Source organism: Chelonoidis abingdonii, chromosome 13, assembly GCF_003597395.2.
Source record: "Chelonoidis abingdonii isolate Lonesome George chromosome 13, CheloAbing_2.0, whole genome shotgun sequence".
Taxonomy (NCBI): domain Eukaryota; kingdom Metazoa; phylum Chordata; order Testudines; family Testudinidae; genus Chelonoidis; species Chelonoidis abingdonii.
The window spans coordinates 3,425,510-3,441,886 of record NC_133781.1 but is presented as its reverse complement, the minus strand read 5'-3'; the positions used below and the strand labels follow the sequence as shown (position 1 = coordinate 3,441,886).

At 48.0% G+C, this 16,377-nt stretch overlaps 1 protein-coding gene across 1 annotated transcript in view; it reads right to left on the bottom strand.

Moving 5' to 3' along the window:
* LOC116824943 (uncharacterized) overlaps positions 1-14,679 on the bottom strand; it is a 480,271-nt gene extending 465,592 nt beyond the window's left edge. Inside the window, 4 exon segments of the mRNA XM_075071952.1 lie at positions 5,302-7,200; positions 7,497-7,644; positions 12,967-13,386; positions 14,481-14,679. Coding sequence (XP_074928053.1) covers positions 5,302-7,154 — 1,853 coding nt within the window. The 5' untranslated portion in view covers positions 7,155-7,200; positions 7,497-7,644; positions 12,967-13,386; positions 14,481-14,679.
* Between the last annotated feature and the right edge of the window lie 1,698 nt (positions 14,680-16,377).

Sequence of the window (16,377 nt, the reverse complement as noted above, 5' to 3'; positions counted from 1 at the left end):
ATTTCAAAGTGTTTTTGTTTGGTTTTTTTGTGTGAGGGAAAAGTCACTTTCAGCGCGAAACTAACAATTTTTTTCAGTTTGGCCATCACACAACTCTATCTGAATACAGCGAGGTTGGGTGGGAGGGGAAGGTTAATTAGCTCCAAGCACTAGTGGCTCTGGTAATTGCTATGGGGAAGGAGGGTGTCTTGTTCCCTCCACTCCCCTACCAGCTGAGCTTCCTGGGTCACACGCAGACAGTAATAACAATATCCAGAAGTTGGACCTGCTGCTTCCCAAGTGGGATCTGGGCTGTGGATCTTCATTAAACCTGCCTCTTTGTCTGCCTGAGTCAGGCACTTTCTCCAGTGGCTGGAACTAGCCTGCAAGGGCAGCTCCAGGCTTAGCTGACATCAGCTCCTGAGGCATAGCCTCCATGTGTTTGAAAGAGAAAATGCTGGGGAAGAGCAGAAAAGTGATGCTCAGCCCTGGGAGTCTGCTCCCCTGTTTTTAATGCCCAGGAAAGAGCAGTTTCAGGGGAAACATGAAATGGTCCCAGTTTTGGGTTCCCCTTTGTCTCTCTGGAGGTGATATTGCAATGAAGGGAAGGGGTGAATCATAATGAAATGCAGGGAGGGAGCTGGAGTTATGTCGATCTAACTTTGTAGTGTAGACCAGGCCATCACAGGGCAGTTAAGGACAACACCGAGAAAGGTGAAAAGTGGGGGTGGGTAGGAATAGCCATCAAATCTTGATTTTAAAATCTAACCTCAATTACTGCTCCCCTTTGGGCTCCCCTCAAACTCCACAGTGATGATTAGATCTGCTCAAGGATAGAGACATGTTTGCTCCATCAGACAAGGCAGGTTTTTAAAATACTTGGACTGTGTATATTTGTAAGAACTTTTCTATAGAACCCTCTTCCTTGTGAGTCATGTGAAACCTCCTGAAATTATCCATGTAGGTCTTTTAGGGATTGGCACTCTCAAAATCTTTGCTAATCTTAGTGAATTTAATTCTTTATTGAAGGCTCTAGCCACAGGCTGTGGGGAATCCTTTCAGGTGTTTGTGCTTCAAAAATTATTTCATTGAAATAATAATCTCTCTCAACATTCCCATGACTTCATGGTAGTCTATAAAAGTAGGTTCAGCTGGTGAGAAAAGCTTTTGTCAGATTTTATCCAAAAAGGTATAAACTTCAGATCCTCCTGTTCCCTTCCTATCAGTATTTCATTTATTAATAGAATTAAACAGTAGCAGAGAGCAGAAGTGAGTGCATAATGGATTTTTTGGTTTTCATCAAAGTAAGAAACTCAAACACATTTTGTTTCAAATCTTCCAAAATATTTTGATTGACTAGAAATCTTTGGTTTGGTTTTTCATTTAGTTTTGAGTCAACCAAAATGCTTCTGTCAAGTTGAAACAATTTTGTTTTCAAGTTCTTTGTTTTCATTTGCCATTTTCAAGTAGTATCCAAATCTGCCATCAGCCTGTCTCCTACTTCCTGTTACGTGATCAACACCTGGCTTTGGTGGCAGGATGCTGTAGGTCGGAGTGTGTGCACAGAATGGGTGAATAAATGGTTCCTTAACCCTTTATTTTTAATTTTTAACTTTAATTTTAGCCAATTGGCTCAAATTACTTTCTCCTGGGACTTTGTAGGGAGTCAAAGGGAGCCCCTTATGACAAGAATGAGCTGTCCATGGACAGGACAAAGTTGTCTGCTAGAGATCCCCACAGAAGACAAAAGGCCCCTGTTAGAGACCTAGCCTTGGATAAGGGATTCTTACGCTCTGGTTTGAAAGGGTAGGTGGAGGAGAGGAGAGGAGAGGAAGGTGGTAGAAAGTTGCAAAATAAGTTAAACAAAGCTTTTAAAAGTAGTACCAGCCTGGAAGAGAACACAGCATCAGAGGAGAAAGAGCAAGAAAAAAAAGAGGGTGAAATTAAGGACTGTATCCAGGCACACAGCTCAACTAGGCTGCATGGAGCCAGGGGAGGCAAGCCTCTGGCCTGGAAAAGTTCCTCCCAAAATATATTCAGCAAAAGGGTAAAAAGCAACCCCACTCTTAAGTTTAAGCACCTGAATGGCTTTACAAACCCTGAGTCTAAGTCTGAGAATGTCAGCCTTTGGTTTTTTATGCAACTTCTCTACTCCCTTTGGGGTATAGTTCACTCATTTTAATAGAATCCATCCACTGTATGTTTTCCTTCACCCAACTGTGCAGCCTTCCTTAGGTGTAATTCAGGGAACAGGACAACTATGAAATTCAGTGAGGTGTGAATTTTGGCGGTCTATATAGGCCATCGATTTTTTACCCCTACTCTGTGCTCTTACATGCCATCTGTAGTATACTGTCTAAGTAGGGTTTACTGTGGGGTTAGGGAAAGGGCATGCTCGTCTGTACATGACTTCTGTAATATGATGAATGTGGGGGCTTTGGTAGTATTTTTATGATGCCTGTGTGTGCGCCTCAGTTTTCCTCTGGGCTTTGCATTGCCATGGTAGAACTACATTACTAAGGATTGTGTGAAAATCTACACCTGTGAACATGCAGTTAAACCGACCCAACCCCCAGTGTGTAAACAGTGCTAGGTCAACAGAATTCTCCCATCCATGTAGCTACTGCCTCTCAGGGAGGAAGCATACCTACGCTGATGGGAGAAGCCCCCTCGTCAGCATAGGTAGTGTCTTCTCTGAAGCACTACAGTGGTGCAAGCCACACGGCAGCATTTTATGGGTAGACAAGCCCTGAGTGTAAAGCAAAGGGATGAGCTGTTAACTCAGCAGGTGGGCTTGAAACCAGAATCACTAACAATCTAAATAAAGTCTATACATGTAAATGGTGGATCAGAAGAGACCATGGAAACCCCAGTGGGGGGAACAGTAACACCTAGCAACCAACAGCCAAGAGGAAGGAGATTTCCCACACTGCTTGGCTTCCCTGCTGAAAGAAGGCTCTCCCAGCTGGAGAAGAAAGAGGAGACCAACTTTTGTTGGTGAGAGAGACAAGCTTTGGAGGGGAAAAGCGCCAGGTGACTGTGTTAAGAGCTAGGATGCCCCTGACATAGGCCAGACCAAATTCTGTCTTCATCTCTTTTCCTTTCTATGCTAACCTATGGACTTTCAGATTCTGTGAGCCAGCTGACTGATAAATTGTTACCTTGTTTTGAAAAGGCTTCCTGGTGTCGCTGCAAATACTTTACAGGAAACATTGTGCTCTGGAGGAGTACAGGACAAGCCTCTCACAGGAGACTGGCTCTGCTGGACTTGCTGCAGGGAGTCACGGAGACAGACCGGGATCACTGGTGCCACCAGCCTAGTCTTGGAAGCCATGGGCCGCACCCTGTGGAACTGTGTGGCTCCTTGGGACCTGGCAGTCTATCGAGGTCACTCCCCAGGGTTACAGGTGGACACATAAACCAGACCCTGTGGATCCATGACACACAGAGGACATCTCTTGCATTGATGTCTTATAAATATACAGTAGACAACAATGCTGCATTGGTACCTTGGATGTGACCTTATAGAACTTTTTTATATTTTTTAAGCTTTAAAACATCCCAGCTGTACTCTCTTTGGGCCAGAACCTCAGCTGGTATAAATCAGCATAGCTCTATGTTGATACATAGCATGAGCAGTAAACAAAAATGGCCTCCATGAACAGTGAGCAAAACCAGCATCCACACCAGGACTCTGACAAATGCACTCAAAGAAAAAGGACGTTTAACAAAATGACAAGTGTGAAAGCAGCACTGAGATGAAATAAATGATATCGGGGATTACGGCAAATGCATCTCCGGCTTCTTCAGTGGCTGTGCTGATGTCTCCCAGATTTCGGGGAAGACATTCTGCACAGAAATAAGTTTTAATTTCCACTTTAAAAAATCATTCCTCTGGTAAAATACTGCTGTATTTCCTGGCTCACTGAATCTGCTCAGAAAGCAACACCGCTAATACAGGAAGCCTTATAGGAACCAGTGGGGAAACACACACTTGTGGAGTACACATCTTCCCACTGTAACAACACAGTTCTTAGCAGAGAGTAAGAGGAGATAATAAACCATTAAATGCCACGGGTATGTCTACACAGCAAAAATATCCCAGTGAGTCTCAGAGCCTAGGTCTACGAACTGGGGCTTGTGCTACCATGTGGACTTTCCAGCTCAGGCTGGGTTTCAGAGCTCAAGCTCCAGCCCAAGCCAGAACATTGACACAGCTATTTTCAGCTTCCTAGTATGAGCCCTGCAAGCCTGAGTCTATAGACCTGGGCTCGTAAACTCACCACTATGGGGTTTTATTTTTCCCACTTTGTAGATGTACCCCATCTGGCCAGATTCCACTCTATCCTGCACCAAGGTTTATCCAGAGTGACTCCCCTGAGTCTGGTGGGGCCACTCAGTATTCACCCTACCATCACTGAGAACAGAATCTAGATCCTTTTTCAGTGTTTGCTGTGGGTATTTTATCTGAACAGCCCCTTTCAGCTCGCTTTCTATCAACTTCCCCCCCACCCCACCCCCAACAAATGTGGATCACTGAACCATCCCCACCACTGAAAGTGGCTGATGCTGCTGTACAGTGATGAACTCAGCCAAGTCTGAGACATTTCCACCACTGGCTAGCTAATGCTGATGTTTGGGAAAACAGAAAGGAAGGGGTTAAGATTTGAACTGACCTGAAGAAGCCTGTCAGATCACTGAAAAGACATCCATGCATTTCCACTGTTTGATGGGGTGTGGCGGGGGACTTCACAAAGTTCCTGAAACCAGAGAGCTCCAGGACTTCTCTGTGTGGGGAAAGTTTTACCAGTTATACCAGCATAAGAGTGCCGTATTCAGTTTGCTTAATTCCTGTGGCTAAATGTTGTAAACTAAACTGGAAAAAGGCCACCCTTATATTGGAATAAAAGCTTCCATGTGGGGCTGGGGGTGTTAAACAGGGATAACTAGATCAGTTTAAATTCAGACCTTAACTTTCCTGTGTAGACAAGGCCTCAGCTGGCATGAGGGAACTCAGGCCTCCAGGAAAAGACCCAAGAAAGTACTGAGGTGAGGAATGTGTACTAGGATTCAGGAAAAGGCTAGACATTTATATGGATAATAAAATCATCATTTGCAGTCATGCCAGCCCAGGGGCACAGCCATGAGGAGTGTATGGCCAGGCCCTGTGTACCAATAACCCTCTGGCCAGCTGGCCAAGATATCATTGGCTTTGTCCATCACTCTGATGCAGCAAGCAGGAGAGGCCGCTCTCCCATGTGGACTCTCCGGTGTCTATTAAGGGTCGAGCTCTGAGTGAAGCTTTTCCCACAGTCCAAGCACCGGTAGGGTCTGTCCCCGGTGTGGATCCGCTGGTGCCTGACCAGGTTGGAGCTGCGGCCAAAGCCTTTCCCACAATCAGAGCACCTGAAGGGTTTCTCTCCACTGTGGATCCTCTGGTGCGTAGACAGGGTGGATCTCACGCTGAAGCTTTGCCCACACTCAGGGCACTCATAGGGCTTCGCTGCGACATGGATTCTCTGGTGTGAGGCAAGGCTTGAGCTCACACTAAAGCTTTTCTCACAGTCTGGGCATTTGTAGGGCTTCTCTCCATTGTGGATCCTCTGGTGTTTGACCAGGTCCGAGCTCTGCCTGAAGCTTTTCCTGCAGTCAGTGCATTTGTAGGGCCGGTCACCCATGTGCGTGCGCTGGTGTTTGATGAGGTCAGAGCTCTGGCCGAAGCTCTTCCCACAGTTGGAGCACTTGTAGGGCCGGTCCCCCGTGTGGGCCCTCCGGTGCCTGTGCAGGTTGGAGCTCTCGCTGAAACTCTTCCCGCACTCAGTGCATGTGAACGGCTTGTGCCCGGCGTGGATCCTCTGATGTTTAATGAGATCCGAGCTGCGCACAAACCCTTTTCTGCACTCGGGGCATTTGTAGGGCTTTTCTCCCACATGGGCTTTCTGATGTTTCACAAAGTTGGAGCTGTCAGTAAAGCTCTCCCCGCAGTGCCCACAGCTGTAGGGTCTATCCCCCAGGTGGATCCTCTGGTGCAGGATGAGGAGTGACCTACGGCCAAAGCCTTTACCACAGTCAGGGCATTTGTAGGGCTTTTCCTGGCTGTGGATTCTCTGGTGTAGGACCAGGGTGGAGCTCTGGCCGAAGCTCTCCCCACAGCTGGGGCAGGTGAAGGGCCTCTCACCTGTGTGAGTTCGCTGGTGGGCGAGAAGCTCTGAGCTCATGCTGAAGCTTTTCCCGCACTCAGTGCATCTGAAGGGCCTCTCACCTGTGTGTGTTCTCTGGTGTCTAACGAGGTGCGAGCTCTGGCGGAAGCTTTTCCCGCAGTCAGGGCATCCGTAGGGTCTCTGCCCCGTATGGGTCCTCTGGTGGGCAGTGAGGTCTGAGCTCTGGCTAAAGCTCTTCCCGCATTCCGAGCACAGATAAGGCCTCTCTCCCGTGTGGATCCGTCGATGCTTAGTGAGATGGGAGCTCACGCGGAAGCTTTTCCCACACTTAGGGCATTTATAAGGTTTCACTCCTGTGTGGACTCTCTGGTGTGTCAGGAGCCGCGAGCTCTGACTGAAGCTTTTCCCGCATGCATCACATCTGTAAGGTCTCTCCCCTGTGTGGATTCGCTGGTGTTTAGTGAGGTCTGAGCTCTGGCTGAACCTTTTATCACAGTGAGAGCACTTATAGGGTTTCTCTCCCGTGTGGATTCTCTGATGGGTCGTGAGGTTTGATTTCACGCTGAAACTTTTCCCGCAGTTGGGGCAGTGATAGGGTTTTTCTCCCGTGTGGATTCTCTGATGCGTAATCAGGTTCGAGCTCCCACAAAAGCATTTCCCACACTCAGCACACTGATGGGTTTTGTCTCCCCACTGGGCTGTCTGATGTTGTCCCAGGCCTGAGTGCAGACCAGACCCTTCCTCACACTCTGTATCCAAGTATATATTCTCTCTAGTTGGGTAGCTCTGGGGGACATTCTCACCCTTGAAGTCTTTGTCACATGAAAGGGACTGAACCTTTCTTTTTCCTGAGCAATTTCTCTGCTGCCTTTCTGAGCTGCTGTCAGTCCCACAACTGTCTCCCTGACCAGGCCCCTGCAGCCCCAGCTCCTTAGGGACATTCTGCTGGGGACTGTCCACATCCTCATTCACCATCCCCTCTGCAGCTGCAATAAATGGAGAGAATCTGGACATGAGTCCTTGCCTCTGACAGGGAGAACAAGAGTGTCAGGAACAGAAACTGCAAAGGGAGTGAAATAATCATGAGGGACGAAAAACAGGAGTCAAATCCCCCCTAAACCCTCCAATTCACCCAGAGGAGAGAGAAGAGGAGTCAATCCTGCCAATTCAGCCTATCTGAACCCCCAGAGAAAGGAAGGGGGAAAGAGAGGGAGCTTATTGACAAGGGTGAGTAGGAAGCCATGAACGGCGTCTGCCAGGAGGATACAATACCTGCTGGAGACCTGGGGTGATATCAGGCAGAACTGGGGGAACTCCAGGGCTTTGGCAGAAATCCTAACTTCTTAATTCACGCACCTGAGGGCTTCTGAGTTGCCTGAATGAGTTCCCCACTGGCGCACATGCCTCCTGGGATCTCCAGTCCCTCAAATCCTTGGAGATCTGGGACCCCCACAGCTCATCGCCTCGTTCCATCCAGGAGATCACATAGGGTGAATCAGAAATCCTGCAGAGGGAAGGAAAATATGTGAGATCAGGGTCTGTTATATATTCTTTGTGTCTTTCCAACAAAGAACGTTCCAAGGTTTTACACCCAGTTTCTTTGAGAATGGGGCATCTCACATTAGCTGCACAACTGAGTTCCAAAAGGAATATAGCAGCGTTTCACAAACTTAAAGTCCTCACCCAAAAGGGGATCTCAAAGCTATTGTAGGGGAGTTGTGCGATCACAAAAAATATTGTGATAACCTTTAGATCCTTTGCTAGGGTTACCATATTTCCAGTTCCCAAAGAGGATGGAGGAAAGGCGAATAGGAGCGGGAGGGGGGAATAAAGCAGCTGCCACTCTCTGGCTACCCAGCTCTGAAGGCAGCGCTGCTGCCAGCAGCAGTGCAGAAGTAAGGGTGGCACTACCATACTGTTGCTTTTCACTTTTTGAAAGGCTTCAGTGCTTCTGACGGCAGAGATAATGATTACGTGCTTCGCTTAGTGCTCCTATGAATATGTACAGTAATTTGCAATCACTTTTTTCTGAGGGTTGGGGAGTGTTATCACAGTCTGAAATACTTTCAAAGCGGGGCCTAGCAAAAAAAAAAACCAAAAAACCTGGAGTACAGGGTTCATGCAGTTGTAAGAGTCACAATCCGAATGACCTGCCAACCAAGAATAAAGGAGGAAATCCGTAATCCTTCTGAATATAGCTGAGAATCCTGCAATCTGATATTAATCGCTATTTTCTAGATATTTCCATCACTTATCTGACCACCATCACCCTAGTATTTCAGCACCTCATAATCTATTTATCCTCAAAGCATCCATGTGAGACAGAGAAGAGCTATTATTATTACTTAGATTGCAAACTCCTTGAGACAGAAATTGTCTTTTTGTTGTTTGTACAGTGCCTAGCACAGCAGGGTCCTGCTCCACAAGAGCAGCTCCTAGGCAAATAAAAAAAAAATTCTCATTTTACAGGTGGCAAATTGGGGCCTGGGAAGCACTTTGCCCAGCATCACAGATAGAATCTGGAGCAGAGTAGGAAATTAACATTGAATCTCAAGAGTGCCAGGTTAGTTCCCTAGATCACATTTCCTCTCCAGAGAAAATTCACCTGTCAGATTAGAAGCAACAGGCACTGGCACACAAAGTGCACTTTTCATGGCGTCACTAAGCTACTGCATCATTACCCTTCAGCAATAATAGAGGCCCTTTGGGGAAGTTTCCTAGTGAGAGACACGCTGCACCCCCTGTAGGGGATTCTGGCATCTCCAGACACTGCAGGACACGACTCAATCACTGCCCAGACCTATAGCAAGGGAAATGATGTCACCAAATATCCAGAAGATGAAAAGTCCCCTCAGCAGTAAGCAGCGATTTGGGAAGAACAGACTTTGCAAACAAATTTTGTGCATTCCATAAATAGAAACAGTCCTTCTCTTATGCCTGTGACAGAAAAAGATGTGCTGGGAACCCTCCATCCCAGAGTCTGTCCTTTGGACACACGTCTCTCATACCACAGAGCATGGCAACTGGTTCTCCCTCATACTTTGGAATCTACTCCTCATCTCACCTGGTCCAAACTAGCCCATATCTGTTCAGAGGATTCTGCAGGGTTGAGCTGTTGACCTGGTTTTGAGGAGGAAGGGGCTGGCGTTTATGGGGGATGGACACTTGTTGGGTGCTGCTGGCGCTGGTTTTAAGTGGCATTAATTTAATTTGTCTCAAAGGCAAATTTTTTGTGCCCATTAACCGAAACAATAATACACAAATTGCTGTCAGCAGAAAAGCTGAGTTATGAGACAGTGTCTGTGCCTTTACAATGACAAATGAATCCAGCTGCATCCTCAGGTCTTGGTACTTCTGTTTCTCTGGTCTGGTCTATCTTGGGAGCTGGGAGGCCGTGTCTGCGCTTGGGCAGGACTAGGAGTTTGTGAGAACTTCCCTGGAGTTACTTGGACAGTTATCCTATCTAGCTGTTTCTGATACACTCATTGCTGTATTTTTAGGCTCTGGATTTTTGCCCCTCTGGGACCAGAAACTATTCCCAGAAGCCCCTGCCTATCCATCTATGGGCACTTCAGGGCTCTGGTTTCTGAATGCAGAGATCAGGGAATTCCCACCCCATCCCAAACAGTTGTTCCTAAAAAGAAAAGGCCTTATTTTAAGCAATTCATAATCATAATAAGTCTTTATTACTATCCTGCCCCCGCCCCCATGAATGCGCCGCCCTCTCCCCCAACAGCTACCTGACAATCCCTGTCTTCAGGGGAGCCAGCTCAGGCATTTCCCTTTCCCGTCCCCTGGGATAATGGGACCATCAGGGTGAAACAAGGATGTTATTCTGCAGCCTGTCTGGGTGAGAAGGGTGACCGAGTTGGTTTCTGAAGGGGCTTTAGGCCTTCACACCCCAATTCCCCCTACGCTCTTTTCCTGCAGACAGATGCTCTAGACTTTGCCACACTAGGAAAATGCTTGTTCACTTTATTATAGAGCAGCAAAACAAAATGCACAAAAATATTGTTACGCACTTCCCAGTAACAGGGTCTCTGAACCAAATGCCAGAAAAGAGTGGAATCTAAGGAGCTGCTTTGGGTATAGCTACATGGCATTGTAAACCCAGATTCAGGCACAGGTTTGTGCCCAAACCCCTCCTACTGTTCACACACAAATCCTTCTGATTTGGGTCAGTAAGTCGTCAGGACCTGAGTCCTAAGACCCACCAGGGATGTTGGGTCTGAGCCCAAGTCCCACTGGGACTCAGGTCCAAGCACGGTCATTTTGCAGTCTGAACATAGATCAAGCCCAGGTCACCAGATTCATGTCTGGAAAGTCTGCCAACGCTTTCCTGAAATCTCATGGGCCTATATTTCTCAGCCCTTCTAACCCAACACTACCCACTTGATTCCCAGGAACCAGAAACAACCCCTCTTGGTTCACATCCAGCTGCTCAGCATTTAACCCTTCCCTTTTATTCTGACTGCTGAACTATAAGCACAGTTTACCATCTCCTGCATTAGCTATGGCCAGTAAGAAGATATCCTAGGCCATCTCTCCACCAAGTGCATTGCTAGCTGGTCACAGGAACAAAGACAGATTCTGGTGATGCTCTGGTTTGAGGCAAGTGTGGTGCTTGACTTCAGCAAGAGTACCAGATACGATCTTGTGTACCAGGACATATCAGAGAAACTGGCAATGTTGGAGATTGACCAGACCATTGCTCAATGCAGAGAATGAATCCGGTGGCTTGAGACCGACTAGTAGGAGTCAGGGATGACAACCACAATTCTGTTTACCTGCCTCTTAGACAAGGAATTCAACCTAGTGCTGGGAACTGCAGCAAGCCCTGAGTCCACAGCAGTGCACGACAATCTCCTGAGTCTCAGGCAGCACCCCAGGAGAGCCAGACGACTCTGGGTCAAGCTCAGGAAGTATCTCTGATGCTCACGCAGGTCCCTGGGGATGCTTTGCTGCTGGAAAAGCTGCAACACATCCTGGGTCCATACTCAGAAGAGCTGTTTCAGCATGCCTGAAGGAGAACGGGTGGAACAGGCAGAAGTAGCACCAGAACCCATTAAGTTTCTGCCTCCAAGTTTGTTGTTATTAAAACACACATGGGATGGATTCCCAGCTTACGACCGAATTAAATTATTACTACAAGCTGACAGAATGCACACCAGTACCTTGGCATCAGCCCCACCCCCACCTCCACTCCCACCCCCATGTGAAATTCAAAAGGGATACCGATAAGAGAAAAGAAAAGTTAAACATGCAGCTATGGTAAAAATTTGTACTAGACACGTGCACATTGTTTTGTTGGGGTGTTGAAATTAAGAATCTTACATTGCCCTCCCCGACAGTATGCCGCACCGTGTGACCTGGCCATACCAGAGCATCCTGAGCCACCTGAACGATTATGCAAAACTGGGGGCGGGGGGAGTATGTAGTCCATGGGTGCCGTATGAACGGCCTGATATAAACCAGGAGGTTGTACGTAAACCACAGGCCCCATACTATGAGTCCATAAATGTTCCGGGGAGGGAGTGCTTTGTAATCCTTTGTTACAGAAGTATGATCAGGGCCAGTGTTGTGAGGACAAGCAGTTCTTGGGTCATTGCATTATTTCAGGGAGCATTCAGGGAGGCTGCAATACATCTGCAGGCAAACATAACATCCTATTGTTTTCCCCATGAATTTTCAACCAATCCTGATGATTGCAGACTTTTCTCAGTACAGGAACTCCAGATGAGTGGTCACATTTTGCAGTAGGGCACACTTTCTAGGGCCTCCTCTGAAGGTAACTAGACCCTCCAACTGTATATGTGCTGCTCAGTCACTATAAGCCTGAAAAGCTCTTTAGCAAGCATTTAGATGACTTGCTTCAGGTATCTTGGAATAGAAGATCCCTTTGCCATTCAGGAATCTCCAGAACTGTTATGCCCTCCAGAAAGTGGACTACCTAAAAGGATTGTAAACCCAAAGGTAGTAAACTGAAGGTGTAATTAAATCATTTGTCTGGCCCTCTGAGATCAGGGCACATTTTCATAAGCCATGGCAAAAGAGGCTACGCGGGGTCCCCTAGAACAGTTGTTCTCGGCCAGGGTTCCGGGGCCTCTGTGGGGCCGCAAGCAGGTTTCACGGGGTCTGCCAAAATAAATCAAAGAGCAGGGCCAGCATTAAATTCGCTGGGGCCCAAGGCTGAAAGCTGATGCCCAAGGCCGTTGTCAGTGGCTGAAGCCTAAGTCTGAGCCCTGCCGCCCAGGGCTGAAACCAAAGCCCAACAATTTAGCTTTGTGAGGCCCCCTGTGGCATGGAGCCCCAAGCATTTACCCTGCTTGCTACCCCCTAATGCCGGCCCTGAATTTTAATCTCCTGGATGAGCAGAAAAACAGTTGTTCTGGCACAGGTGAGCTGCGGAGTTGGGAGGGGGCTCAGAAAGAAAAAAACTGAGAACCCCTGCCCTAGAACAACAGTGGGAACAGGTATTCCATTAACAACAATGTTATTTGGTGGGAATACTGTCCCTGCCTGCCTGTAGGTAAAGTCCTGATCTGTAGAAAACCCAGCATCATGCCCTTTTCCAGGGCAGCCAACATTAGCGACCATCAATACGCATATGTAGTCGACGAGGCCTGCACAATGATGGAGTAGTAACATTAGTGGTTTATGTATTCAGGTGGTTCTTGAAGAGGGCAAACTATGGGGCGGGGGGGCATTGATGGCCTCAGCACAATTTGGAAAGCCTGTTCTCTCAAAACCAGCAATTATTTCAGGGATAATGTTTATGGATAAATCACAGTCCTGATGGCCTCACACACCTCAACCTTTGACTTACCCACACCAAACTGGTTAGCCATGGACCTCTAACAGTCAGGAGTAGTCCACTTCCATCCCGATGGCTATAGCCACCTGCTTCTGGACCAGCACGACCTCCCTCGTGTGTGTCCTGACCCAAGAGGGTTGTGGCAAGCTGATTACACAGCTCCAGGAATCTCTGCTTCTCCATGAGAAAGTTCTGGAGCCCCTCCTGGTCTTCCCAGGTCCGCAAGACAACGTGGTCCCACCAGTCTGTACTTATGGCCCTGCTTCAGAAGCACAGGTCTACATATGGAGAATCTGTGGCAACAGCAAGTCATGAGCCACTCCTGCCAGTTGGAGTCTGGAATGTCTGCACCTCCTTCTGAGAGGTGTCTTCAGAAAGTCAGAAAACACCACTGCAACGTCCACAGTATCTCAGGGATGCTCCACCTCTTTCCTGAAACAGGAGTAAAAGTGGAAGCTGGACCAGTTCAATAGATTCCTACATCCCAAGGCCAGAAAGGGCCATTGTGAACATCTAGCCTGATCTCCTGTATAATACAGACCACAGAACTTCCAACAGTGCTTCACCTATGCTGCTAGTGTAACACCGACAAACCACAGTCCTCGGCGAGGACTGTGCATGAGCAAAAAGCCACATGGCCCTTAGCTAAGTCTATAGCAGACTCATTAATCTCTAAGTGGTCTCAGTGCCACTAGTGGGGACAGAACACCACACCCAGGTGGTGTGTGGGTTACACTAGCACTGGTTGCAGGCAGTGCGAATACGGCTTAGCAAGCGGCTGGATGTGTTGGCGGGCTGACGCAACTTCGGGTCAAGTGCCACAGAACAGACAGTTAAGTTTTCCCACAATGCGCCGAGGCCTAGAGCAGCATCAGCTAGGGAGGCTGTTGGAATACCATCATAGGCTGGGTTATGCCCCCAGAATCAGAAGTTTTGACTTGGGTCAGCAAGGTTGTGAGGCTCAGGTCCAGAAATCATAAACCCAGTACACCATACAGTGTGGATGCAAAAGCATGGGCCTAGGAACACCAAGTCTGCACACTTGGGTCCCACAGACCCGGATTTACAATGCAGGGGAGATATACCTATGGAGGGGCCCCTGACACTGTCCCCAAGGCAGCGCATCCCCCCAGCAGCACGGGGACCAGACAGAAGCAGGAACTGGCTTTTCCTCTCCCAGCTCTGCCCCAGGAAAGTCAGTTTGCCCCCAGGGTGCTGCAGGGAATGGAGCTGGGCAGGGCTGGGAGCCAGGACCTTCCTCCCCACTGATTGCTCCTGTTGCCCCTGCCAGTCTCTTCCCGTCTCCCTCCTGCCCCCTCTTCCTTCCCCTCCCCTCGGCTGGGAGACTCGGTCCCTGCAGGCGCTTAGGCGGGCAGAGCCGGGGGGGGGGGGGGGTCAGGGAGGGCAGCAGCTCTGGGACTCGCAGACCGCACCCCCTGAGAGCAGAGCTGGGGCAAGCAGGGACTGGTGATGCAGAGTCACTTTCCTGCCCAGCCCCAGCCCTTCCCCCGGGTCTCTCCCCTCACCTGCAGGCTCCGGCTCAGGGGCTGGTGTCGGCAGAGTCCGGGGCTGCCCCAGGGGCTGGGTCCAGCTGCCGCAGAAAGCCCCCCGGGCTGGGCATAGAAGAGGGGGCACTGCAGATCTCTCCCCTCACAGACTCCGCTGGGGAGCAGAAGCAGCGTCCCAGCCCAGTATCCCAATTACGAAGGGATTCAACAGCCTCCTGTGACCCAGGAAATTCAGCCTGTGAGCATCAGACTCTGGACAGAAAAAGCAATGGCGGCAGCAGCTTCCCTCCCTTAACAAGAACCAGAGCCCCCTGGTGGCCACAGCTAATCAAAACGTCCTTCTCTTCCCTCCTAAATGGAGACAGAAAGGCATGGCAGGAAGGACTCTGGTCAACAAATGTATATTCTGGAACAATGCTGGTCTCTTGTCTCTCCATAGCTATAGTTAAAACTACAGCCTTCCATTGTAAGCCAAATATAGAACCCTGCACTCTGCAAAAGTAAAGCAACCCACCTGAAATCTCACAAGCCAGATATCTTTCTGGCAGGTTTGTGGGAAATCAGAGTAGGCATGTGTCATAGCTTCCTACTCAGATTTGAACCTTAGCGTTCATAACCTGAGAAGCTAGCATGAACCCCTCTAAGCTTAATTACCAGCTTAGATTTGATATCGCGCGCCAAGCCATTTGCCAGTGTTTGGCTCACTCTGGTCTCCCAAACCTTCCCTGGGACCCCAAGACTCAGAGGCTCTGCGTCTACCAACAAAGGGAAATAAACATTCCCCCACCTCTCCCCACCCAGAATTCCTCTCTAGGCTAACTGAGAGTTACGGATGCAACCTCTTTAATCAACAATACCAAGAAGCATGTCTTCCTTTCTTCCACAAAGAGACAAACCCAAAAACAGGAAACAGAAAAGATTCTCTCTCTCTTCCCCCGTAGCTTCTCTCGCCCGGGACACTAGGAGAGTTAAACACAGAGAGCAGTTCCCCTCCCCCTGTTTTCCTTCTCCCACCAATTTCGGTGGGTCAACTAGAAAAAAAAAACACAGGTCTTAAAAGCACAATTTTAATATAAAAAAAGAAAGAAAGAATAGAATAACAGTTCTCTGTAATCTAGATGATAAGATACAGGTGTTTCAACTTATAGAAAATGAATAAACAATAGAAAAGGGATACAACAGCCTTACCCAAAAACAATACAGTTTAAAGATATATGGCCAAATACACATAAAGTCTCCACCAGCCAGATACACCAGATGCAAATACACGAAACAGTTTAAAAGACTATATTTGCTACCTTTGTACTACAACTGGGAAACAGAAGATTTAGAAGGACTGGAAATAGACCTCTCATAGCTGAGAGCCAGAACAGACTGAATAACGACCCAAGACCAATAGAAAAAACCACAAATTCCCTCCCTTAAGCTTTGAAAAATCCGGTTTCCTGATTGGTCCTCTTGTCAGGTGTTTGGTTCCCTTTGTTAACCCTTTACAGGTAAAAGAAACATTAACCCTTAGCTATCTGTTTATGACAGCATGTGGGAGACCTGAGGGCTCAAACAGGTCAAGTATCAATTAATAAATAAAGGAGGGATCTCTTATCCAAATTCTGTTTGAGACCATTGCTCTAGTGACAAGTAATCCACTCCCTGGACTTGTGTTTCTATCCTACCTTGTGGCTGCCCCCCAGAGCTGCTGAATTCCTTTAAAAAGACAAAGGAATACATTATAAAATAGTTTAACCAGTTAAAGTTAATAGGCAGCAGGTTTAAGCAAACAAAAAGAAGTATTTTTTCACACAACACACAGTCAACTTGTGGAACTGGTTGCCAGAGGGTGTTGTGAAGGCCAAGTCTATAACAGGATTCAAAAAAGAACTAGATAAATTCATGGAGGGTAGGTGGATCAATGGCT